At 55.9% G+C, this 18,471-nt stretch overlaps 1 protein-coding gene and 3 non-coding genes across 5 annotated transcripts; 2 read left to right on the top strand and 2 right to left on the bottom strand.

Moving 5' to 3' along the window:
* Window positions 1–105: 105 nt before the first annotated feature.
* On the bottom strand, window positions 106–269 carry LOC133210707 (U1 spliceosomal RNA). The gene has a single exon (XR_009724993.1). It is a non-coding gene; the product is annotated as a U1 spliceosomal RNA (small nuclear RNA).
* A 3,516-nt stretch (window positions 270–3,785) lies between these two features.
* Window positions 3,786–3,949, top strand: LOC133210706 (U1 spliceosomal RNA). Its single transcript, XR_009724992.1, has one exon. It is a non-coding gene; the product is annotated as a U1 spliceosomal RNA (small nuclear RNA).
* Window positions 3,950–4,723: 774 nt separating this feature from the next.
* Window positions 4,724–4,887, bottom strand: LOC133210705 (U1 spliceosomal RNA). The gene has a single exon (XR_009724991.1). It is a non-coding gene; the product is annotated as a U1 spliceosomal RNA (small nuclear RNA).
* A 414-nt stretch (window positions 4,888–5,301) lies between these two features.
* On the top strand, window positions 5,302–18,002 carry TMEM214 (transmembrane protein 214). Of its 2 annotated transcripts, XM_061350258.1 has the most exons (17): window positions 5,302–5,510; window positions 5,846–6,051; window positions 7,795–7,945; window positions 8,706–8,840; window positions 10,121–10,203; window positions 10,838–10,943; window positions 11,930–12,011; window positions 13,285–13,386; window positions 13,496–13,637; window positions 13,973–14,064; window positions 14,173–14,221; window positions 14,637–14,750; window positions 15,076–15,193; window positions 15,619–15,715; window positions 15,945–16,113; window positions 17,114–17,265; window positions 17,500–18,002. In XM_061350258.1, exons 1-17 carry the CDS (start codon window positions 5,369–5,371, stop codon window positions 17,624–17,626), a joined length of 2,067 nt encoding a protein of 688 aa, XP_061206242.1. In that variant the 5' UTR covers window positions 5,302–5,368; the 3' UTR covers window positions 17,627–18,002. The 2 variants fall into 2 exon arrangements, with proteins under 2 accessions (XP_061206242.1, XP_061206243.1); XM_061350259.1 differs by lacking the exons at window positions 5,302–5,510; window positions 5,846–6,051 and adding an exon at window positions 7,108–7,430.
* Window positions 18,003–18,471: the final 469 nt, after the last annotated feature.

The raw sequence follows: 18,471 nt of genomic DNA, 5'->3' as shown, positions 1-18,471 counted from the left end.
AGAAATCGCGAATGAAGCCAAAAAACCACAACGATCAGGAGCTGCTGAATGGAGCGGGACAGACACTGACAAAGTGATGAAGAACTGTTCTTGAACCACAGAGATCAGGGGAGAGCGCGAACGCAGTCCCCCACTACCACAAATTATGCAGTCGAGTTTCCCGCATTTGGGGAAATCGCAGGGGTCAGCACACCCGGAGTGCAAGGGATGAGCCTCGCCCTGGGAAAACCACCTGCTTGATCATGGTGTCTCCCCTGCCAGGTAAGTATGACTGCACCTCCCGCACCGCAATGCCACACGCCGCACAACACACACACACCTCACGGACACCGCACGCGGCGCTACCGACACGCGCCCCGACAGTCGCGCGCGCTCCGCACCCCTCTTCCTGCCACCGTCGCGCTCCTGCAGAGAGCCCACGGGGGTGTTTTTGTGTCGCGGGTGTCCCGTGATGCCTCGCGGTGCTCGTTTGCATGAACACGCCCCCTGCCTGCAGGCCCTGCCCCGCTCTCATTGAGGCGCCCCCTGCGGGTTCGCCCCGCGGCCTCACGCACAGCGCGGAGCTGTCGGTCTCTGCCCGCCCGCACCGGAACCGCGATCGGCACCGAGACAGGGACCGGGCGAGGGCTCGGTCTGTCAGAGCCGAGCGGGACCGGGCTGGAGCCGGGGTGCGTGTGTCGGGGGGATGGGTCCAGCGGTGCTCGGGGACATGAGCTCAGCTCCACTGTGCGCTGGTCCTGCAGGGGGCAAAAACGGATCCGCCTCCCCCAGCTGTGGCGTATCACGACATGGACTCAAGTCGATGAGGAGACTCAAATCCCAACCGAGACTCAAATCCAACTTTATTGCAATCAAGCCCTTTCTGTCCCCTTGTTCGGTACTTCCCCAACGGGCACAAACACGCCACGTTCAATCCCACTGGCCCCTGTAACTCTCTCCAGGTAGACAGTCCAGTAACAATGTTCAGCACACGCTGTCCAGGCGACCCCGCCGTCTCAGACGCTCTCGCAACGCCCACATCGTCTGGCTCTAACTGAGACTCCCGACACAACAACATCCGGGCCCATCCGCCCAAGGCTTGTTTGTGACCTTCGCTGTCCTTCAACGCCCCGACTCATCGCCCCAGGGCTTGTTAAGCGTTAAGAGCTCATTCCGAAACTGTTCTTCATGGAGATCTGATCGCCTTCACTCCCCACACCCAGCCAGAGTAGAAAGCCGGGTCCCCAGACATCGGGCTGGGTTCTAGTGGCTGGGCAGCCCCCTCTGGGTGGCGCTGGAATGGGGTCTGGTCGAAAGGCCAACACTACAGCACGTACAGGGCGGACAGGCAAAAGCGTTCACAGCCTGTGACCCCCGGTGCCAAAGCCATGGGGTCAGGAAGCTGACAGCAGCATGGCAAGAGCAGGCACCCACGGACGAGCCAAACCACGGGCACAGGGTGCCATGACAGCACCAGGGAACGTTTCCTGGGGAAGGTGAGTGTGAGGATGGAGGCACGGACACAGAGGTAGAGTGCAAGCTGGATCATTTATTGCAAAGATTACACGATATTTATATGCTTCCAAGCAATTAGCCAAGCACATCTGTGTTTGCCTTGCGGTTACATCAGGTGAAAGGTCTATCAGATTTTCTTACCGACATCCTCTTCCCAGTTCCAACATCCTTGTTCCTTGTCAGTTCCAACATCTTCCAAGTACCAGTCAGGGACGGGTCACTCTTAATTGCATGCTGTGGTTCTTCTTTCCTATGGTCTCTTGACAGTTTTGATACATCCAACCCCCCCAGTTCCCCCTTGTTGTTTTTGCAATGCAGTATACACGTCTTTCAAAAGCTTGGGATAACATTCGCTGCATACATTGTAATAAGCAAGGTACAACACATACGATGGCAAAGAGAGCAAGCAAAAAGATCAATCCTCCCTTAACCAAAGTCAGTAGCCACCCACTTATACCCCAATTAGAGAAAAGTGATGATAACCAATCTTTATCATCTTCCCTTAACTTCATTACACTGTCCTTTAATTTACGGATACTGTCATGTATTGATTCTGAGTGGTTTGACAAATTCATGCAACACATTCCTTCCAAAATTTCACACCCATGTCCATGTGCTAAGAGGAGAAAATCGGTTGCTGCTCTATTCTGTAAAGTTGCATGTCTTACAGAATCAACATCAGTGAGCAACACAGAGAGAGCGGATGCTGTAGCATTAGCTTGCTTAGCAAGCCAACATCCTAACTTATTCAGTGTTGCTAAAGCTTGAGCGCTAGCTACTCTGGGAGCTAAAAATGGAGTAGCTATTATTTCACCCAGGTTCCAAACATTTACTTTGTCATCCCAGCTCGGTTGAAAAGCGTGCGTTGACCTTTGAGAATGTAATCTTCATTTATTCATTATCATGGTGTTATTGGGGATGAGCATGCCTAGGGTCCCTACTGCACATGGGCCGCCTTTTATGTGGGATGGTACCCCTTGCCAAGCCTGATCTTGTGGCAGCTGAGGCATGGACTCTGTTTCTGGCTACAAACAAAATCCCTTATTGAGTGAGTGCACAGGTTTTTATAGTATTCTGCTTAGCAGTTAGTTCCTTTGGTACTCTTCCATCACAAAACAATCTTATTGATCACTTACTCTTTCAGCCAATCTCATTACTGTCCACTTGCCTTTGCTTGAATAATTATTTGTAAACATAGTTCTTTGCTATCACTACTCCTTACATTGTCACCTCCACTTCCCCTTGACTACACATGCTTTATCTTGTCTTCAGCATCCTCCTGTTTCCAAATTTACAGTCCTCAGAAAATATCTTGATGCTCTTTTTTCGGTTCCACCCAATGTTTTCTCCAGTTCTTTCTCCATTTCTTCCCGACTTGTCCCGTTCACTTCTCCCAAGGGTTGTGGCTGATCAGAGTCCAGATGACCGATCTCTTGTCCAGGTCTACTTGCACAGCTTCTTGTGCAGCATTCCCCACAGGTGAGGGGCTGGGAATTGCAGTGCTTGCAGCACCTCAGCCCCACCACAGCTCCAGTGCTCCAGGCTGTCACCCTTCGAGTCCTCGCAGTCCCTCAGCACACACAGACCCCCCTGCTCCCTGGCCTGGTTCCTGGGTATGGTTGGTGGGACTCGCAATGGCCGTAGGAGCAGGTGGGTGCTGCTGATGCCGCTCCAGCCCACGGCCACAGGGAGAAGACGGTCAGCACGGGAGAGCAGAGCTGCTCTGGGACATGCTGGCTGCTCGAGGGCTGCTGGTGTGTGACAGTGGCACACGCTGCTCTCGTGGAGCAAGGCCAGAGCCCAGAAACGGCCATGAGGGAAACTGGGGGCAAACCTGAGCCACGGCTGGTAACGTCTGGGGACAAACGGGTGGGAGCAGCTCCAGGCACGGGCAGACGGGAAAGAACCGACGTGAGACAATACCGGGTCTGGTCGGGCTCGTTATCGGTGGCGAGGAGGGAACGAGGCCGGGGTGGTGCCAACGGAGGCCGGGGAATGGTGCTGAGGGCGCCCGCTGAGGGAAAACGGGCCGGGGCGGGTAGGGACCGAAGCCGCGGGGTGGGGCCCGTGAGTGGGGGCGTGTCCATGCAAACGAGCACCGCGAGGCATCATGGGACATCCGCGACACAAAACCACCCCTGTGGGCTCTCTGCAGGAGCACGACGGCGGCAGGGAGAGGGGTGCGGAGCGCGCGCGACTGTCGGGGCGCGTGTCAGTAGCGCCGCGTGCGGTGTCCGTGAGGTGTGTGTGTGTTGTGCGGCGTGTGGCATTGTGGTGCGGGAGGTGCAGTCATACTTACCTGGCAGGGGAGACACCATGATCAAGCAGGTGGTTTTCCCAGGGCGAGGCTCATCCCTTGCACTCCGGGTGTGCTGACCCCTGCGATTTCCCCAAATGCGGGAAACTCGACTGCATAATTTGTGGTAGTGGGGGACTGCGTTCGCGCTCTCCCCTGATCTTAACTGGTTTAAAATAGAAGGAAAACTGAGCGTTATATGAACCTTCTTACTATAGTTACACGCTTAATAGGCTCAGAGTACAGAGCAGTTGATAAAAAGCATAGGTCTGTTTTGAGGCCTCGATGGGCTGGTAGCCATTGGTGTGAGGTTCAACAAGGCAAAGGGCCGGGTTCTGTATCTGGGCCACCAGAACCTCTCGCAACGCTACAGGCTTGGGGAAGAGTGACTGGAAATCTGCTCGGTGGGAAAGGGACCTGGGGGTGCTGAACATGAGCAGCCTGTGCCCAGGCAGCCAAGAAGGCCAGCGGCATCCTGGCCTGTATCAGCAATAGGGTGGCAGCAGGGCCAGGGCAGTGATCATCCCTCTGTATTCAGCACTGGTGAGGCCGCACCTGTAATCCTGTGTTCAGTGCTGGGCCCCGCGGCACTGGCACCCACGGAGTCGTTATCTCGCTGAGGCCCCGCAAGGCAGGGAAGGCTCTGCTCCCCTCGGCCTCATTCTCATTTCGGGGGTAACCGGCCGCTCAAGCGCGGCCCCAACCCACGGGAGAAAGGGATCTTCTGCAGCGTCCGGCCCGTCAACTCCCAACTTACCCACAGTGCGGAACCGAAGCGGCTCTGTCCAGTTGCCGGATCCCTTGAAGTGCGCAAGCTGCTCTGTTTCGAACACTATCCGACGCAGCTTCTCCCAAAGGAAAATATGAGCTGTTGATTTTGGTCCTTATTAGTACTCCCTATTTGCGTTTCTCTGCTTTTAAACCGTTCATGATCAGGGGAGAGCGCGAACGCAGTCCCCCACTACCACAAATTATGCAGTCGAGTTTCCCGCATTTGGGGAAATCGCAGGGGTCAGCACACCCGGAGTGCAAGGGATGAGCCTCGCCCTGGGAAAACCACCTGCTTGATCATGGTGTCTCCCCTGCCAGGTAAGTATGACTGCACCTCCCGCACCGCAGTGCCACACGCCGCACAACACACACACACCTCACGGACACCGCACGCGGCGCTACTGACACGCGCCCCGACAGTCGCGCGCGCTCCGCACCCCTCTTCCTGCCGCCGTCGTGCTCCTGCAGAGAGCCCACGGGGGTGGTTTTGTGTCGCGGGTGTCCCGTGATGCCTCGCGTTTCTCATTTGCATGGACACACCTCCTACGGAAAAGACCCGCCTGCTGTTGGGCCCGAGGAGTAGGCTGGGAGGGGGCTCGTCGGAGGGCGGGGCAACCAGATGGGGCGGGATGTTCTGGCCCCGCCCATCGAGGCGGGACTTCTGCCCGTCACGTGGCAGGGCGGGGCGGAGACGTGGCAGCCGCCGCGCTGGGCACGTGTGCGCGGCTGTAGCTAATCAGGTGGGCCCGTCGGCGCCTTGGGCCCGCCCCCCGGCGGCGCTGTCTCCCGGTTCCCAACTCGGCATAGATGGCGGCCGCGGGTTCAGGCTCGGTCGCGGCCGGTGGTGGTCGGTGGGAGGTGGTGCGGAAGGGCCGGCGGTCTTCTGGTGGCCCTGGCAACCGCCGTGCCCTGGGTGAGGCCAACGCCGGCCGCACTCTGCCCTTGGCCGGTAAGAGCGGCGGGGTTGCGAGTGTGCATTGGGCCCGGTGCGGGAACGACTTGGGCGGGTTGTGTGAGGCCTGTTATAGGCCCTTTGGTTCCCGCCGGGGTTTGCCTGATCTTGTGTGGGGCCACGGGCTAGGGCTGGTTCTGGGCCTCGTGCTTCTTGCCTGTGGCCGTGCCGTGGTGAGCAGCCCAGTCCCGGGGGCTCTTGCTGGATGTGGGATAGGGGTGGGCCCGACCCGCCTTCCCTCGGGGGCTCAGACTGAACACTCTCCCTGTGTCCATTGCCCTGTGTGTCATTGCTCACTATGGAGCCTTCTCTCATGTTCTCTTTTCTACCAGCACCCATCACTACAACTGACACCATCTTCGAGCTGGGCTTCGAGCGGGTGCTGAAGAAGCAGAACAAGGAGCAGGTCCCTCCTGCTGCGGCACCTGAGCAGCAACACCGAAAGCAGCATGCAGCAAAGAGTGCAAAGAAGCCATCAGTAAGCACCACTGTGGTCAAACCAGGCAAATGCCACTCGCTGGAGGAAGCCCTGAAAGCTGTGAGTGTCCCTGGCCAGGCTGCCCACCCGGGCACCTAACCCATCTTAGCAGAGCTGAAGGTCAGGGTTTCATTGTTCCCTACCTGAGGCCAGCCAGCATTGCAGCAGCCACTGCTTTGGGAACAAAACCCTGGGTGCTTGAGGCGTTGTTGAATATGGTACAAGGAGAGCGGTGCCTGCTTTGGTTCATGGCTTCCCTGTGCTGGGAGACCCCCAGATTGCTGAACACATGCAGAGGGGATCACTGCCACCAGCTGCGTGCCAGGATGGTCACGTTCGCTGGGGAGCAGAGCAGGTGGTGCTTGGTACTTTGGCAAGCACCAGGCTGGCCCTGGAGTTCTGTCTCATGCTTGAAGTTGTACTTTTGCTTTAGGCAGGAGACAGAAGGATGGGAGGTGGCTGGAAAGGAATTTCTGGTTTCTTTTCTCACCCACTCCCTGTCTGCTGTCTAGGAGAAACCCTTTGAAAACATCCTCCCGGTCCTACCAGCTGAGGTCCTGAAGAGGCTTTTCTGCTCTTGCCTCTCAGAGTAATCCGTAGAACTTGTTTCTCTTCATCCCACTTGTTCCGTGGTGCCTGAGCAGGGAAGGGGTTTAGGTTTAGAATTAATTTCTGTTATTTCTCCATGTGGTGGCAGATGTTCCTCAAGGACTGTAGCCTGGGCCGCTCTGCAACAGCTCTGCGCAGCTCAGCAGTTATTGTGTGACTGTTGCTCGATGAGCTTTGCTGACAGCATCATTTAGGTTTTTATTGTGTAGCAGCAGCTGGATTTTTTATTCCTCTTTTCAAAATGCTTGCTGAAATAAACCCCTAGCAAGAGGCCCAGCTCAGATTTAACAGCATGCCACAGCTGAAATCCCCTGTGTACAGAAACATTGGACTGTGAAACCTCAAACATCTGTCTGAGTCGTGCTTCACTTCCTAAACTCCCCGAGGCAGGGACATGGCGTCTGTCCCTGTGAGCTTGCAGGTAATCTGAGGCAATATGTGTGTTCCATGAGGGACAGCATAGGAGAAGGAAGGTGAGGGGCTGTGAGCTGCTGTCTGTGCCTTGTCTATGGCAGGTTGTTAATCAGGTAGGTCTGACCTTGGCTGTTTGCTCCCTCCAGGACTCTGGATGCAGAGTTGCCCAACGGTGCTGACACAAACCACCTGCACCCCAATAACGTGGGGCTGAGCCTCATGGAGCTGCAGCCTTGAGCTGCTTCCTGCTGCAGACCAGCCTCTGACAGTGCCAGTGTGCTCCTGGGCAGTTTGCATGGAGCTGGCTTCTCCCAGGTGATGCTCACCGCAGAGCAGCACAGCAGCAGGAAGGTGGAGTGCAGGAAAGCCTCTGCATGTCCTGGGATGGCTCTGAGGAGGGAAAGGAGTTCATCCCTGTGCTGTGCCCATCATTCTGACCTCTCCACTCTCTTTCCACAGCCCTTTCAGCACCGGGTACCTGCAGTTCCCCACACAGGTTGTTATTCCCTGTTAGCAGTCTTTGCTAATCTGAAAAAAATGTGTTTGCAGTACCAAATTACATGCTGTTTCCAGCCCAGTGCTCCCATTTGTATTAAAAGGACGTGGACTGGGGCAGACAGCTGGGGTTTTCTCTGAGGGAAGGGCAGCGTTCTTGGGATGAATGAGTGTTTTCCTCCAAGTCCAGCAGCCCCTTTGGACCTGAATTTAACTTTCTTCTCCCCATGTTTTGTGCTCAGTTCTGTGCATCCTGTATTGAATTTGCATCCCTGTCATTTCCAGCTCGACTTGGCGGACCTGCAGAAGGAGCTGGCTAAAAGCCAGAGCGTGTTCCCTGAGAACCCATCTGTCTGGGTGAAGGACTTGGCCAGCTACCTCAACTACAAGCTGCAGGCACCCCGCAGTGACCCCATGCTCAGCCAGCACCCCCACGGTCAGTGCATGAACCTGCCCCACCACAGAGATTTGGGAGTAGGAAAGACACAAAACCATGTCCTTTACTCAGCAGATGATTCTGTGATATCACAGGATGGTTTGGGTTGGAAGGGACCTTGAAGCTCATTCAGTTCCAACTTCCTGCCATGGACAGGGACACCTTCCACTAGATCAGGTTGCTCCAAGCCCCGTCTAATGTGGCCTTGAACACTGCCAGGGATGGGGCAGCCACAGCTTCTCTGGGCACCCTGTGCCAGGGCCTCACCACCCTCACAGGGAACAACTTCCTAAAATCTAATCTTAATCCCCCTTTTGTCAAGTTAAAGCCATTCCCCCTTGTCCTGTCCCTACAGGCCCTTGCCAAAAGCCTCTCTCCAGCTTTCTTGTCAGCACCTTTAGACACTGGAAGCTGCTTTTAGGCTTCCCCAGCCCTTTCTTCAGGCTGAACAAGCCCAGCTCTCTCAGCCTTTCCCCACATGGCTGCCCAGTCCTTGGATCATCTTTGTGGCCCTTTTCTAAACTCTCTCCAGCCTGTCCACATCTCTGTTATAGACACAGTATTTCAGGGGTGTCCTGACAAGCGCTGAGTGGGAATTCATCTAATATAGAACAACTGAGGAAGAAATCACTTGTTGACTGTGTAGGAGGACAAGGAGCTTCTCTGTGACCTCACACACGGGGCCAGCTTCAGCAGCTGTAGCTAAAAGTCTCATCAAATGTCTCTTGCTAAACTCTTCCTACTCTTGTGTTGGCTCCAGACTACCCTTACTCTCTCGTGAGCAAGGAGCTCAGGAACATCATTAGGTCCCTGCTGGGACGGTCTTCCAGCGTGCTGGAGCTCTTCTTTGACCACTGTGTTTACACCATGCTGCAGGAGCTGGACAAAACCCCAGGTAAGAGGTGGCTGGTGCAGGTCTGGAGTGCTGACATACCCGCTGTGTTCCATTAGTGTGGCCATCTGGTGCTGGGGTTTCACCAGCTCAGGAATGCCACTGCTTCTTGTTGCCTATTGTAATAGCTATTGTAATATCCTCCTGTACATCTGGTGTGCAGTGAGGGGCAGTTCTGCCCAGCCTGCTTGGTGCTGTGGTGTTAATGCTGCTGTAGCTGTGGAGTTTTGAGCTGGAGCAGGGGATGAAATAAGCGCCTGGCATGGTGCTGTTGTGGGTTGAATTGCAGACTGAAGGGTGGGTGGTGGAAGGTGCCTTTCTGAGGGCTTTCACATTGTGGCATGTGTTGCTACAGCTTTTAAAACAAGGCCTTTATAGGCTTGTGGTGTATCAGTGTTCTGCAGTTGAGGGTATCTCCTGTAAAGTGACAGGTCCCATCTAAGCTGCTGTGTGGGAACAGGCTGCTGATCTGAGCACAGAGCATGCAGATGCCCAGCAGTGCTGGCAGCCAAAAGCAGGTTCCCAAATGACAGCAATGTCCTGCAGTGTCAGACAGAAACCCTAAACACCCATTTCAGTACATCCCCACCATGCTGCTGGCTGTCGGTAGCTTTAGCACCCAGGTATTGCCTGTCTCCAGGCCATGGCTCTGTGCATGAGGCCATCAGCCATTCCAACAGGTTTGTTTCCATTTCAGAACCCAGTGATCAAAATGACAGTTGCATCTGTGTGTAATTCAGGCAGGTGTTTGGCTGTCAGCAGAGCTGTCACAGGGTCAGGCTGCAAAGGGAAGGACTGAGGGACTTCACCGGGTGCTGTGACTGCACTGGCCTCTGCTGCTGCTTTTGTGAAAGCCCCACAGCACCTGAGAACCAGGGAGGTTCCTGAATCCTAATTCTCTCTTGAGCATGAACAAGGGGTAAATGAGCCCTTGGAAGGGGCCAGACTTGGGGCTGTGATGATGCTGGTTACCGTGCCTGCTGCTGTTGGTGCTTTGGGGGGCAGAGCTGAGCCTCAACAGGTTTAGGAAACTACTGATCGATTTCCAAGGGTCAGTGGGGTCTGTCCTTCCCCTGCAGGCTGGAGACATAGGGGGGTTCCTCAGCAGAGGGTGAGTGGGGAACACAACCCATGGCACTGTGTAAGGCCTGGAGTTGATTAGCCATGGAGCAGGGCAGATCTGTGCAAGGGGAGGTCCCCCACCGTGTTCAGGGAGCATCACACTGGGAGGGAGGCACTTCAAGTGCTGTGGTTGAGAAGGGCCCTCATATGCTCTGTTTCAGGGGAGTCTTTGCACGGATACAGGATCTGCATCCAGGCTGTGCTTCTGGACAGGCCCAAGATCGCAACGACCAACCTGGGCAAGGTGAGCTGGATGCCTGGTGGTGCTGCTCCTCCTCCCGCCCCAGGATCCCCTGGAGCAGCCAGATGATGAGCATCCATTCCCAGTAATTGGAATTCCTTTGGGAGCTGTTGTGGTTGTCCCACGTAGAAAGCCCTTTACTCCCTGTGCTCATATCCCACGTGCAGTGATACGAGCACAATATCTCCAGTGCCTCCCCTCCTTCTCATGTGCCAGAGCTGCTGTAAGCACCAGTGTCCTCCTGGTCATCCAAAAGCTGGTGCTCCTGCTCTGCCGCTCTCAGAGGAGCAGGACACACTTGGGCAGCCATGGAGCAGGAACGAGGGTCTCTGAGGTCTTTCTCCTTTGAAGCAAACAGCTGAGGGGGTGATGGCTGTGGCTGTGGCTCGGCTGCTGCCCAGCGCTGCATGGTGCAGTGCCTGGCACACCTCCTAGCCTCACCTGAGGGTCCCTCCTGGGGGGCTGGCGCCTTTGCCCTGTCCCACTCCAAGGGCTGCTCTTCCCCGGGCTGCACAGCCCAGGGCCCTGGTCCTGTGGCACTGACAGCCCCACCAGCAATGTGGCTGCAGGCTCGTTGACGGTGGTATTGTGTGGGGACAGGGTGAGGCTCTTCCTGAGTAACGTGTCTTTGCCCTAGTACCTGGAGGTGTTGCGGTCCCACCAGAACAAGCCAGCGAAATGCCTCACCGTGCTCTGGGCTCTGGGACAGGCTGGATTCACAGATCTCCACGAAGGACTGAAAGGTGAGAGCCCTCACACTCATCCCCCCAAGAACTCCCCATCTTGGGGAGCAGGATGAAAACCAGGGCAGCCTCTATACTACTGACTTGTCTCTGCTCCCACTGGTGTTACTGCTCAGTTGTGGGGTCTACTTCAAAACACTGAAGAGGGGCCTGCAGCCACTGAAGCTGCCTCCTGATGCAGACACAGCCAGTTCATTTGGGAGCAGAATCATGGAATCATTTAGGTTGAAAAAGACCTTTTTATCACCAAGTTACATCACTGAGTCCATGAGCAGTGGTGTCCCCCACAGCGCAGGGCCTGGTTTGGGTTTCAATGGGTGGCGTGTCATGTGTGGCACAGCTTGGTAGTACTGGCTGCTCATTACACCCTGTTCGTGGCTTTGGTCCTTAGCCACATATGTTACAGGCCAGTCACCACCACACAGGGGTGGTGAAGAGCATTTATAGAGTCCTAAACACTTGGTGCTGAGCGTGGTGAAGAGCTGCGTGAAGTGGTTGATTATTCTGGGGAAGGCTGGAGATGTCGCAAGCAGCATATTGCTTACAGGAGGGCGAGCTCAGATCTCATGCTAAGCCTTGGTGGCCTCTCTGTGGTGACAGAATCTGACCTTATGGACAGAAACTGTACCTTGTCTCTGGAGAGCATTTTTCCCTGCTAGGACAGGGAAGATGCTGGATCCCAGGAGGAGCCTGGCAAGGCAGGGAGCATGCTGCTGTGCCATTCCTCTGTGAACAGAGCAGGCGAGATAGTGCAGCTGCCCTGGAGCCCTTCCCGGGGGATAGTCTGTCTGTCTAGTTGTCTGCCAGGTGTTTCAATGGGGAGATGGGGGGGGGTTTGTCCTGGGTTCAAACACAGCTGCTATCCTGGCATCTGAGTGTTCCTCTGCATTGTGGTTGCTGCTTACGGACCAGGGAAGCACTCGGTGTCACTAGGGGCATGGCAAGAGCCCTCCTGAGCCCCAGTCTGACCGCTGCCTCTCCCACAGTGTGGCTTGGTGTCATGCTCCCGGTGCTGGGGATCAAGTCTCTCTCCCCGTATGCTGTATCCTATCTGGAGCGTCTGCTGACGTGAGTTACACCTTGCTTTCAGTATCAGCAGGGTCTCTGTTAAGAGAAACACACACCTGGGTTGCTGGGTGCAGTGTGACTGGGTCTGCATCACGATGATGGAAGGAACCTTAGTGTGCATGTGGGAGAGCGCAAGTGAAGGGGTGTGTGTGCTGGGATGGACTGGCCATGCAGCTCAGTTGTTTCTGGTGGCTGCCCAGTGTGCTGGCATTCAAGCAGCCTTCGCAGTGACTCCTGATGGTGTTGAGTGCCTTGGTGGCTGCTGGTTCTGCAGAGTGCACAGGTTTCCTCTGTGCTGCTGCTGGTGCTTTCCCTAAAACCAGGTGGTGGAGAGGGGGAGCAGAGCCCTTCCCTGTCTGGCTCAGGTCACCCCATGGGGCAGACAAGTGGCTGGGCTGCCCCGTGGCTCCAGCTCAGGGCACCCTGTTCCAGGAACAGGCTTCTCTTGTGCCTGCACGCCTCAGTGCTTGCCCCCAGGAGCTCCTGCTCTGAGTGCAGGTGGTGTCTGTGCCCTGTTGCCACCAGCTCCTGCAGAGCACGGGCATGTTGAGGCTCCCTGCTGCGGGGAGAGGTGCCAGCAACATCTGCCCCTGCAGGCAGGCATACTTTTCCCTGCGAGGAGAAGGGAGGTGATGCTTGGTGGATGAGGACAGATGGCATTGCTGGCCTTTGTGCAGGTGAGGGCCACCAGTGGCTCTGGCACCCACGGTGGAAGAAAGTCTAGTGCCACACAGTGCAGATAGCTGATGGGGAAATGAGACAGGGCCAGAGCATGGAGGGGTTATCCCCTGCCCTTCCAAATGGCTCAAGAGGCTTTATTTAAGGTTTTGGGTTTTTTTCTTCTGCTTCACTGTACCAAGAATGTTGTGTTTGGTTTTGCTGGAGGACTTTCTGGAGATGCATTGAGCCAGACTTCACAGCTCATCCCAATCATTCTGAACTTCTATTTAATTAGGTTTTTTATAATCTGGTTTCTCTTCTTTGCCTGCATTTCATTAGCGGGCAATCCCAGTTGCCAGCTTGCCAGACCTCCCTCGCCTGCAGCCTCTCAGGGTGGGGAAAGGCCACAGGAAGCCCTGGGCCTGGCACCCAGCACTGGCTGGGAGGATGTCCCTGAGTGGCAGCGAAGGCAGATGACAGTGGTGGCCAGAACCCACCTGGGTGTCCTGCTGCAGAGAACCGCTGGGGTTTGGCAAGGGCAGTGCTTCCCTCCCAGGCTGAGTTCTGCCCTGACGTATATGTCATGGCTCATGGGTTTGTTTCTACTGCACAGGATGCACTCAAATCTGACCAAAGGCTTTGGTATGATCGGACCCAAGGATTTCTTCCCCCTCCTGGACTTTGCCTTCATGCCCAACAACTCACTGCCACCCAGGTATGCTGGTTCCCCCTCAGTGCACCCCAGCACAGGCTATGCTGCCTGCGAGGCTGTGCCGTGGGGTGAAGACCCTGGTCTCCACAGCCCCGGTGCCCTCTCCCATCAGCCTGCAGGAGCAGCTGCAGCGGCTCTACCCTCGTTTAAAAGTGCTGGCATTCGGTGCAAAGCCAGAGACGGTGCTGCACACCTACTTCCCCTCCTTCCTCTCGCGAGCTACGCCGAGCTGCCCTCCTGGCATGAAAAAAGAGGTGAGCCCTGAGGAGGGTTGCACCACAGGACCGCTGGTCTCTGCATGTCATAGCCACCTGGGAAGGGAGGCTTGGGCAGGGCCTGCAAAGCCAGGCACGAGGCAAGGATAATGATGGCAGTCCAGGGTTCCTGCTGCTTGCAGCTAGGGGCTGGGAATGTCAGACCCATGAGTGGTTCAGTGCCACAGAAGCTGGCTGGGATGAGAGCAGGGAGTCAGCAGGGTTTGGGGGCGATCAGCTGTGCTGGTGTACAGCCTGCAGCAGTGTGCCAGATATGGTAGACCAAGTTACATGTGTCCTGGATCAGGTGGAGAAACCTACTGTGCTCTTCCCAGCTCCTGACCTCCATGAGCCAGTGTCTGAGCCTGGACCCCCTGAGCTTCAGCGTCTGGAGGCAGCTGTACACCAAACACCTCTCCCAGTCCAGGTCTGTTCATGCTCTGAGCAGGGCCAGCAGCAGCCTGCTGGCATTCAGGAGCATATGAAATTGCTTCTCAGTGCTCCTGACAGCCTTGGGTTCTCTTTCCCACCATAGTTTGCTTCTGAACCATCTGCTGGAGTCCTGGGACAGCAGCAGCCAAAAGGTAGGATTGAGCTGTGTCAGAGGAGTTGCCTGGGGTGGGGAGAGAACGTGCCTGTGCTGCTGCAGGAGGTCCTTGCGCAAGCAGTGTCCCCATGGGACCTGCGTGTGCTCACCCAGGACTGCTCCAGCAGCTCAGTGGGTTGGCTGGTGTGGGGGCGTGTGCCCACCAGCTTGCGAGCCAGCACTTGCTCCAGGAACGAGGTGTTGTGCCATCCACAGGCGGGTATTTATTGCCTCTTTCCCTCTGCTTGCTGTCTGGGTTCAGATACTCTGGATACAGCCCTGTTAGGCCTCACTGTTCTGGTGCTGTGTGGCTGCAGCTTAGCATCTCCCAGAGGAGCAGCACAGCTGCAGCCCCCGTGGTGCCGCCGGCTCAGTGTGAGTGGGGCTGTGATGTAGCTCTTGCTCTCCCCAAGGTGCGACAGTCACTGGAGGAGACGGTTCGCTCGTTCAAAGTAACAAATGAGGAGCTGGCGCCAAGAGGGGCCAGCAGTGACCAGGACGTGGCCGCCTGTGATGCTGCCTGCAAGGTGAGGGATGGGATGGGTGTCAGCCAGAGGCCACATTTCGGCTCTGTGCTGGGGTTGTGGTTGGCGTTTCCTCCTGCCAGCACACGCCAGGCCAGGGCCCCCGCAGCGATGCATGTGCAGGATACAGCAGGGACAGACAGTGCTGGCCCTGGTCCATCCTCCCAGCTGCTCAGCAGATGACACTGGTTTCCACTGGGAAGCTGGGGGTGGGTGGTGAGAGCAGCGGCGAGTGTGGCAGTGCTGCTGGAGGGAAGTGTGGCTGCTCAAGAGCCTCCCTGGCCTTGGTAGCTACGTGGTGATGGGGTCTCATCCTCCCCCTGCCCAGGAGCTGCTGCACAAGATGAAGGGCAGGGGCTTCCCCTGGTCTCGGCTGCTGCTCATCCTCCTGGTCTTCGCAGCTGGATTCCTCCTGCACGATGTCCGGACGCATGGCTCCTTCCAGGGTAAGGCTGTGGCTCTGCTCCATGTGGAGGAATGTCCCCGGGGAACAAAACTTGGACGTTCTCTTGAGTGAAGCCTCTCCACAGCCTGATCATCATCCCACGTCTGTGCCGTTGGCTGCCCTTGAGCCACGTGGCCCCATTGCTCTTTGAATGGGGTGAGCTGTGTTGATCCAGACATTCCCATCAGGCTGTAGAAATAGATCTCCCTGCCTGTCCCCTCTCAGGAGGGTTTTTCCCAGGGCTGCTCTGAGCCAGGTTTTCTATCCATTTGGGAGTTTCTGCCCCTCTTCATCCCATCTTTGAGCATCTTGAGACCTATTGCAGAGCAGTTGAAGTTGTATGTCCCCAGAGAGAGGCTTTGGGGATGGACAGCATGCCGCTCCAGGCTGAAGGGTTGCTGAGAGAGTATCTCTTGTCTCCTCCAGCCTCCTCTTCTGCTCACCTGCTTCGTTCCTCTGGTATGCTCCCAGCCTTGCAGCAAGCCTGGCAGAAGTTTTCCTACTGCTGCCTTGAGGGTTACAGGTCAGTGGCACTGGTGCTGCATGGCAATGTGTGTGTGTGTCTGGTGGGTGTGAGGCTGTTGACACAGCACAGAGTGCTCCCTGTAGAAGGTGATTCCACCCAGCTCTTGAGCTCTCCTTTTCCCTTGGCCTGTGGCAGCAGCTCCGGACACCCGTGTGCCCCTGTGGCTCTGCTGGTGGTGCTGGAGCCACTGGCGCTGCGTCATCCACTGCTCACTGCTGTCTCACAGGTGGCTGGAGCGGACCCTGCCTGTTTATGGCTCCCAGGCAGCCGCTGTCCTGCAGCCACAGCTGGAGCTGCTCTGGCTGAAGAGCTGTGAGGCGGCGCAGTACACATATGAGCAGTGCTCCTGCTTGCTCTCCTGGGTCCACCACAGCCTGCCCTGCATCGTGGAGTGGGTAAGGATGTCGCAGCAGCTGGAAGGGATGAAGAATGCTCATGTGGCTGCAGCCTGCAGGGGCTGGCAAGGCTGAAGAGCCTGTGTTAGGGGACAGGAGGTGGGGGGAGAGGCCTAAATGAGGAACCATAAAATGATTTGGGTTGGAAGGGACCTCAAAGCTCATCCAGTTCCAACCCCCTGCCACGGGCAGGGACACCTTCCACTAGATCAGGTTGCACCAAGCCCCGTCCAACCTGGCCTTGAACACTGCCAGGGATGGGGCAGCTGCGACTTCTCTGGGCAACCTGTGCCAAGGCCTCACCACCCTCACAGGGAAGAACTTCTTCCTAATACCTCATCTAAATCTCCCCTCTATCACTTTAAAGCTATTACCTCTTGGCTTATCCATACAGACCCTTGCAAAAAGACATATTATGTTCCTACAAATTCAGAACTCTTACCCAGCCCACACAGGAAGTAGCTCAGCAGAGCACAGCTCTCACCCCTCAGTCTGCACACTCAAGAGGGGCATTGTGTGACCTCCCTAGCACTGCTGCAGGCATCACATCCCATTGCCAGCCCCATTTTTCTTCACAATGTTCCTTTTGAAGGATTTCTGTAGTTTCCTCCTCTGCGGTGCCACACACCGCCTCCCAACCCAGGTTGTGAGGGTAGTGCTGCTTGTCACCTACATCAGCCTGTCCCGTGGCTAACAAGATGCCCAGCACCCTCAGTGAGGAAGGGGAACCATTACAGCAACATCTCTGTCAACACTGCTGTCCATCAGCTGCGAGCCCACTGGGGGGGGGTGGCTGTGGGGTGAGGGTGACCTGAGCACTGCTGCCCTGCAAAGGAGGCCTCAAAGGTAACTCACCAGCTCCCTGAATATCAGCAGTGGAAGGGGAGTCACTTTGGCACCCACAGATCACAGGTAGCTGCAGCCTAAGTGGTCGGGGGATAGCTCAGTTCAGCACCTCCTGATCAGTGTTGAACCCACACTGATACCTCTGCTCCCACAGCTCCAGTCCCGGCTCCCAGAGTCCCTACTGCACTTTGCTGAGTGTGTCAGAGAGCTGCTGCTCTTCCTGGTGCAGAGCTGCCTGCTGCCGCTGTTGGAGTGTATGGCTGCAGCGCTGGAGCGGGGTTGGAAGTCCTGTGTCGACTCCTGCAAGTGAGAATCCCTGCCCTTCTGCTCCCCCAGGACTCCCCATGGGGTGCCCAGTATGGTCCCTGCTATGGCAGCAGAGGCTTTCTAGCTCCAGGTGGGGGGTGGCTCCTCATCTGGATCTGTTGAAGAGTCTGGGATGTGGCACTGTATTGAGGGGCTCCTGTACCCATCCTGTGCTTGTGATGCTGCGCCTGGGTCACCCCTGCTGCCTCTAACTTGTTCTCCTTGCTTTTCCAGTGGAGAAGTGTCGTGGGACTGTGTGAGGGAACACCTGATGAGCTTTACCTATTCTTCTTGGATTTATCTGCAAAACACAACTGTAGCCATAAAAAACTGGGCCTTGGCTATGATTTCTGGACACTGATCCGGTACCTGGAGGAGCAGTGATACGGTAGTGCTGTCTCCTTGCCACCAAGGAGAACAGATGCACCGAGGAGTATCTCCAGTGCAGCTTGGTCGGCTGTGGGATGGAGAGGCTGAAGGCAATGCACATGGGGACTTTGGATTCAAATCAGGGCTTACAGGCAAGGTTTTGGGGTTGGTTTTTTCCTGGGGTGAGGAAACACCCCAGGAGGTTTTCCACGCTCTGTGAATTATCTCTGGTGTTTTTCCTGTCCCTTTCTCCAGGTCTTAACAGGGCAAGCAGCCCACACACCCCTGTACTTAACCTGCACCAAAGGATGGGGTGTGGATACCCCCCCCCCCACTACCCACAGGTCAATGAACTGGACTGATTTCTATATTAGTTTTTTTCTTTTCATTTTAATTACTCCATGCCTGGTTTACTCCTCTCTGGGGCCACCCCTTCGCTGGCCCTGGGTCCTGGCTGGTGTGCTGGCACAGCAGGACAGTGATTTGGTGGGTTGCTGGTGTTGAGTTCAATACCTGCCTCCGGCAGGTGCAGTGGATCAACAGTGTGTGTGTGTGTGTGTGTGTATGTTTTATGCACACACGTGTTTGTATGGATGTGTGTGTATATTTGTATTTATACACGTATGTGTATAGATCTGTGTGCAAGTGTGTACATACAGATGTATGTGCCTCTCTGTGTCCATGTATGTGTATGTATTGGGGTTGTGTATGGGTGTGCCTGTGTGAGTACATGTGTGCCTGTGCATGTGCTCTTATGCACATGTGTGCATGTACACACGGTTTTATGTACGTGTATATAAATGCGCATGTATGTGCGTATGGATGTGCGTATACACG

The sequence above is a fragment of the Neopsephotus bourkii genome, unplaced genomic scaffold (assembly GCF_033783945.1).
Source record: "Neopsephotus bourkii isolate Nb327-2 ecotype Australia unplaced genomic scaffold, CSIRO-AGI_Nbou_v1 NB_481, whole genome shotgun sequence".
In the NCBI taxonomy this organism is placed as follows: domain Eukaryota; kingdom Metazoa; phylum Chordata; class Aves; order Psittaciformes; family Psittacidae; genus Neopsephotus; species Neopsephotus bourkii.
This window is presented reverse-complemented; position numbering and strand designations above follow the sequence as displayed.

Bases quoted from the DNA above. Each gene is read 5' to 3' on its own strand.
- TMEM214 (XM_061350258.1), top strand. From the start codon at position 5,369: ATGGCGGCCGCGGGTTCAGGCTCGGTCGCGGCCGGTGGTGGTCGGTGG. The intron at 6,052-7,794 runs GTGAGTGTCCCT...TGTCATTTCCAG, and splicing joins TGGAGGAAGCCCTGAAAGCT to CTCGACTTGGCGGACCTGCA. The intron at 14,751-15,075 runs GTGAGGGATGGG...CCCCCTGCCCAG, and splicing joins CCTGTGATGCTGCCTGCAAG to GAGCTGCTGCACAAGATGAA.